Below are 6,599 nucleotides of genomic sequence, written 5' to 3' on the forward strand. Positions count from 1 at the left end.
CGAAAGAATGTGCAGGTTGAGGATCAAGGGCCGATTCTTCAACATTAGCATAATAAACGTGCACAGCCCTCACTCCGGAAGCACTGATGATGACAAAGACGCATTTTACGCGCAGCTCGAACGCGAGTACGACCGCTGCCCAAACCACGACGTCAAGATCATCATAGGGGATCTAAACGCTCAGGTAGGCCAGGAGGAGGAATTCAGACCGACGATTGGAAAGTGTGGGCGCTGAACTGCTGACGAACGAAAATGGCCTACGCCTCATCGATTTCGCCGCCTCCAAGAACATGGCCATTCGTAGCACCTTCTTTGTTACGCAAATAACTTGTAGTCAGTTGGACGAGTAAACAAAGACTGATTTTATTATCGAGTTCAGGTTGAGTTGAGGTAATACATATGAGGCAAATGTGTTAGTGAGTGAAGTGGATATAAACAAAGTACATATTATTAAGAAGGTAGGTAGAGTTTCCTAACATCTCCCCCTTCATCGTTAACTCAGAACATTTCAAAGTCCTCGAATTTCTTCGGGATAGTGATGGCTCGACGTGACCGGAAGGGCGCGACAGACTCGCGTGCCGGTAAACGTTGTGAGCTTGGTTGAGAGTCCCTGATGATGACCGAAGGTTGCAAGGGTGGGTTATCTTGTAGAGTGATCGGCGAACGCTGTGGATCTCGCCGAGGTTCTTCCTTGATGCACACTGGAGTCCTCGCTTCGGGATACACCGGCTTTATCAGTGTGTTGTCGCGGCGATATTCCTTGTCTCCCGCAGCAACTATTGTTGAACGGTCCGTAACTGGTTTAACAACAGTTGCTGGGCGCCAGTCCTTGTCGTCTGGCTTCAGCTTCATGAACACCGGCTGCCCGATCTCTAATGCTGGAAGCTTCTTTGCCTTGCGATCGTAGTACTGCTTCGCTTCTTGTCGATTCTTTTTTATCTTCTCGGCGACACCTTCTTCTATCTTTGGCAGATACTTCCCCTCTGCCATTGGTACGCCAAACCGTGTGCGTCTGTTCAATAATCGCTGAGCCGGAGATGAATCACACTTGTTCGGAGTATTTCTCCACTGCAGAAGAAGATCCCAAAAGTCCTGTTTCGATTCGTACGCTTTCTTTAGTAGTAGCTTCGCAATTTTAACGGCTGATTCGGCTTTGCCGTTTGCCTGCTGATGGTAAGGGGCTGACACGGTATGCTGAAATCCCCAGTCCTTCGCAAATCGTTGGAAATCCTGGCTCACAAATTGTACACCATTATCCGTTGAGATGAACTGCGGTCTCCCGAACCTCGCGAAATTTTTCTTGCAAGCGTTGATAATCGCGGCTGAGTTCAGAGATGGTAGTTCATCGATGTCAAAATAATCAGAGAAATGATCAACTGTTATTAGGTATACCGCTTTTCTGCCTCCAAGCTCAATTTCGCACAAGTCCATGCTCAGTTTCTGGAAAGGATAGCTGGGAATTTGATGGCTCTGCATGGGCTGCGGCTGTTGATTTGGTGCAAATTTTTGACAAATGTCACACTGCTGAACCTTCTGACGAATTTGGTCGTTAATGCCGGGCCAAAACACTGTGTCACGAGCAAGCTTTGTCGTAGCTTCGATTCCGGAGTGCGATTGATGCAGCCGATCCAGAATATCCTTTCGAAGGCTTCGTGGAATCAATATTCTGTCGTTCCGAAACACAAGTCCGTTATGCGTGCTGAATTCATCCCTGAATGGCCAGTAAACCTGCAGCGACTCTGGTACTTCCGACTTTGTAGGCCATCCGTCAATCACAAACTGGATGATTGTTTGTATTTCCGGATCCTGCTTAGATTCCGCCTTGATTTGCTGAACTCTGTCATCCGAAATGGGAATGTACTCCAACGCATACACATCGTAGATGTCCTTGCTGCTTACATCGTTGTCAGCTATTGACGCCCGTGAAAGCATGTCAGCTATGATGACTTCCTTACCTGGAGTAAACCGTAGAACCGTGTTGTACCGTTGAAGGGCCAAAAGCATCCGTTGGATTCTCAGTGGTGCTTCCACCAACGGCTTCTGAAAAATCCTGATGAGAGGCAGATGATCCGTTTGAATCGTAACCGGTTTTCCGAGGATGTACATTTCAAATTTACGGCAGGCAAACAGGATGGCCAATGTTTCTTTCTCGATCTGCGCATACTTGCGCTCCGTTGCGTTCAGAGTCTTCGAGGCATACACCACGGGCTGACCATCCTGCAGCAGTACAGCTCCGAGCCCAACGCTACTGCTGTCACATTGGATAACGACATCTTTCTGCACATCAAAATATCGAAGGACGGGAGCGCTTGTAACCATTTGCTTCAGTTGATCAAACGATTGTTGCTGTTCCTGATTCCAACTCCATGGTTCGTGTTTGTTGGTCAGCCGACGAAGTGGTTCAGCTACTGATGCAAGACTGGGCAAATAGTTGGTCAGATATGTTATCATACCCAAGAACCGAAGCAGCGACGGTACATCCTCCGGTGGGTCCATTTTCATAATACTGTCTAATTTTTCCGGGTCTGCCTGCACTCCGCTTGAGGTGAGTACGTGTCCGAAGAACTTAACCCTTTCCTGGCACAAGTTGATTTTATCGCCGTTTAATTTCACCCCTCGCTCTTGCATACGCTTCAGAAAAGCATCCAAGTTTGCGTCATGATCGTGTATGGCTTCTTCTAGTGTCTCTCCACAACCATAGATTAGCACATCGTCGGCAAGCGCTTTTACGTTCCGCAAACCGTTGATTGCTTCATGGAGCTTCTTCTGGAAAATTTCGGGTGCCGGAGAGATCCCGAACGGCATACGCACCCACCTATACCGTCCAAATGGCGTCCAAAAAGTTGTCAATTTGGAGCTTTCCTCGTCCAGACGCACTTGCCAAAACCCGCACTTTGCATCCACGGTTGTGAATACCTTGGCATTGGACAACTCTGGCAGCAACTCGTCGATCGTTGGCATTTGATAATGAGGTCGTTTCAAGGCCTTGTTGAGGATTACGGGATCAATACACACTCGGAGCTTATTATTACGTTTCACTAGAACCAAATTGCTTACCCAGGCTGCGTATTCCTTCTGCTGAACGATGATTCCCTGTTGTTCCATCTCCACCAGCGTTTGGCGAAGCTCATCCCGCATAGTAACAGCAATCCTTCTTGGCTGCTGGACAACTGGCTTGATTGTATCGTCGACTTCCAGATGTACATCTCCTTCTAGCCTTCCGAGACCTCGAAAAACATCCTTATGCTTCTCCAGAATCTTCTTCGCAGACGACAGTGGCTGATTCATACAGACGGTGTGACAAACTTGGATTAATTTCAACTGCAGACAGGTGTTTTTCGACAGCAGTGGAGGTTGATCGAACCCGACGACATGGAACACCAGCTTGTATTGGCCGCCGCCGTGATTGCAGTCGATTACGGTTCGACCGAGTGACTTCAACGAACTTCCCCCGAACGCCTTGAGAATTGCTTGTTGATTGTCCAGTCGTAGATTGCTTGTTCCAAGGATCTCCATGGCGTTTTTCTTTCCGATGACGTTACACGAAGCAGCCGAGTCGAAAATACAGGTCACGTTCACTGGATGCTTGTTCACGTCGTAGAAAACGATGCTGCCTTTCAACATGGAAGATTCGCTGTGGTTGATGCTGTACAGGTACTGGATCGAATCGACCGATTCCTCAATCTTGCAGTCCTCTTCCAGATCGCTGGGCTCCTCATCGACACTGTGCACCTGTCCTTCCTTGTGGCTTGAAGTCTTCTTGATCGGTCGGTGCTGGCTTAGCGATTCCTGCTTCTTCCGGCACACCGCGGCGAAATGGTTCTTTTGTTTACAAAAATTGAAAACCATTCCGCGGGCCGGACAATCCGTCAGCTTTTGGTGATACGTTCGTCCACAGAAAGCACATTTCTTCTCACGTTTCTTGCTGGATCCAATTCTGTTCACAACTTGCATCGATGGTCCTGGTTGAAGCAAATTGTTACGTTCAAGCTCTGCTTTGGTTGCTTCTTCGGTGCGGCACTGATTAATTACAGCGGCTGACGTTAGGTTCTGCTCTCCGATGAAACGTTTCCGTAGGTTCACGTCCAGGATACCGGTGATTATTTTGTCGCGCAACATCTCATCTTCCAGCGCGCCAAAGTTGCAGTCCTTCACCAATTCACGAGCTCTGTTGATGAAGTGCGACATCGTTTCTGTCTCACCGGTGTCGCTACATTGCTGCCGGCATTGGAAAAACTCGTATCTCGCCAGCTTCACATCCTTCTGCGGAACCATGTACCTGGATAGAGAGTCCAGACAGGCCGCTACCGTATCCTGTTCGTTAGGCTGCAGGGGCCACAGATTGAAAATTTTCCGTGCCTCCAACCCGAGTGCTGCCTTGAATGTAGCAATCTTGACACGCTCATCTCGATGCTCGAGACCCGATGCTATCAGGTAGATCTCGAAAGAGTCCCTGAAATTGTCCACGTTTTCTTTGATGTTCCCGGTCAGCTTCAATTGTTCGGGAAACGGGATGCTGCTGTTAATTGCGGGTGCTGCCGCAATCGAATTTCCTGGCTGAGCTACAGCCTGGGGCACACCATTTCCAACTTGGCCAGTGGGGTTGGCCATATTTGTCGTTTCCTTTTCTCGTTTGTCCGAAATCTCGAAATTGCGCAGTAGATTTTTATTCTGACACCATGTTACGCAAATAACTTGTAGTCAGTTGGACGAGTAAACAAAGACTGATTTTATTATCGAGTTCAGGTTGAGTTGAGGTAATACATATGAGGCAAATGTGTTAGTGAGTGAAGTGGATATAAACAAAGTACATATTATTAAGAAGGTAGGTAGAGTTTCCTAACATTCTTCCAGCACAGTCTCCCGTATCGTTACACCTGGAGATCACCACAACAAACGGAATCGCAAATCGACCACGTTCTGATTGATGGACGGCACTTCTCCGACATTATCGACGTCAGGACCTATCGTGGCGCTAATATCGACTCTGATCACTACCTGGTGATGGTTAAACTGCGCCCAAAACTCTCCGTTATTAACAATGTACAGTACCGGCGGCCGCCCCGGTACGATCTAGAGCGACTGAAGCAACCGGATGTCGCCGGATGTGGAGCGATACAGACAGAAGCGGAAGCAGCAGACCCGTTTCTTCCGGGAGAAAAAGCGCCGCCTGGAAGAAGCGGAGTGCGAGGAAATGGAACTGCTGTGCCGTTCACAGGAAACACGCAAGTTCTACCAGAAGCTCAACGCATCCCGCAAAGGCTACGTGCCGCAAGCCGAAATATGCAGGGATAAGGAAGGGAGCCTCCTGACGGGCAAACGTGAGGTGATCGAAAGGTGGAAGCAGCACTTCGACGAGCACTTGAATGGCGAAGAGAATGTAGGCACGGAGGACCAAGGCAGCGGAGGAAATGACTACCTATGTTGGTGCAGCAGAGGACGGGAACGAACCAACCCCCACGCTGAGGGAAGTTAAGGATGCCATCCACCAGCTCAAAAACAACAAAGCGGCTGGTAAGGACGGTATCGCAGCAGAACTCATCAAGATGGGCCCGGAAAAGTTGGCCACCTGTCTGCACCAGTTAGTAGTCAAGATCTGGGAAACCGAACAGCTACCGGAGGAGTGGAAAGAAGGGATAATCTGTCCCATCCACAAGAAAGGCGACAAGTTAATGTGTGAGAACTTTCGAGCAATCACCGTTTTGAATGCCGCCTACAAAGTGCTATCCCACATCATCTTCCGTCGTCTTTCACCTAAAACGAATGAGTTCGTGGGAAGTTACCAAGCCGGTTTCATCGACGGCCGGTCGACAACGGACCAAATCTTCACCGTACGACAAATCCTCCAGAAATGCCGTGAATACCAGGTCCCAACGCACCACCTGTTCATCGACTTCAAAGCGGCATACGACAGTATCGACTGCACAGAGCTATGGAAAATTATGGACGAGAACAGCTTTCCCGGGAAGCTGACTAGACTGATAAGAGCAACGATGGACGGTGTGCAGAACAGCGTAAGGATTTCGGGTGAGCTATCCAGTTCATTTGAATCTCGACGGGGACTACGACAAGGTGATGGACTTTCCTGCCTACTCTTCAACATCGCCCTGGAAGGTGTTATGCGACGTACCGGGCTCAACAGCCGGGGTACGATCTTCACGAAATCCAGCCAATTCGTATGTTTTGCGGATGACATGGATATTATTGCCAGAACATTTGGAACGGTGGCAGAACAGTACACCCGCCTGAAACGTGAAGCAGCAAAGGTCGGACTGGTGGTGAATGCGGCTAAGACAAAGTACATGCTGGTAGGTGGGACTGAGCGAGACAGGACAAGCCTTGGCAGCAATGTTACGATAGACGGGGATACTTTCGAGATGGTAGAAGAATTCGTCTACCTCGGTTCCTTGTTAACGGCTGACAATAACGTGAGCCGTGAAATACGAAGGCGCATCATCAGTGGAAGTCGTGCCTACTATGGGCTCCAGAAGAAACTGCGGTCAAAATAGATTCACCCCCGCACCAAATGTACCATGTACAAGACGTTAATAATACCGGTGGTTCTCTACGGACACGAGACATGGACGATGCTCGAGGAG

At 48.9% G+C, this 6,599-nt stretch overlaps 2 protein-coding genes across 2 annotated transcripts in view; both read right to left on the minus strand.

The window, feature by feature from the left end:
• The window catches only part of LOC134291783 (uncharacterized), a 320,651-nt gene that overhangs the window by 139,759 nt on the left and 174,293 nt on the right, over positions 1-6,599 (minus strand). The gene's annotated exons all lie outside the window — the stretch shown is intronic.
• On the minus strand, positions 433-4,611 carry LOC134290434 (uncharacterized protein K02A2.6-like). Its single transcript, XM_062857580.1, has 2 exons — positions 3,058-4,611; positions 433-2,985 (listed from the first exon to the last, which is right to left on the minus strand). Exons 1-2 carry the CDS (start codon positions 4,609-4,611, stop codon positions 499-501), a joined length of 4,041 nt encoding a protein of 1,346 aa, XP_062713564.1. The 3' UTR covers positions 433-498.

The sequence above is a fragment of the Aedes albopictus genome, chromosome 3 (genome assembly GCF_035046485.1).
Source record: "Aedes albopictus strain Foshan chromosome 3, AalbF5, whole genome shotgun sequence".
Lineage (NCBI taxonomy): Eukaryota > Metazoa > Arthropoda > Insecta > Diptera > Culicidae > Aedes > Aedes albopictus.

Excerpts from the sequence above, each read along its gene's own strand:
- LOC134290434 (XM_062857580.1), bottom strand. The coding sequence starts at position 4,611 with ATGGCCAACCCCACTGGCCAAGTTGGAAATGGTGTGCCCCAGGCTGTA. Across the intron at positions 2,986-3,057 it reads AGAAGGAATACGCAGCCTGG|GCCTTGAAACGACCTCATTA; the intron begins GTAAGCAATTTG and ends ATCCTCAACAAG.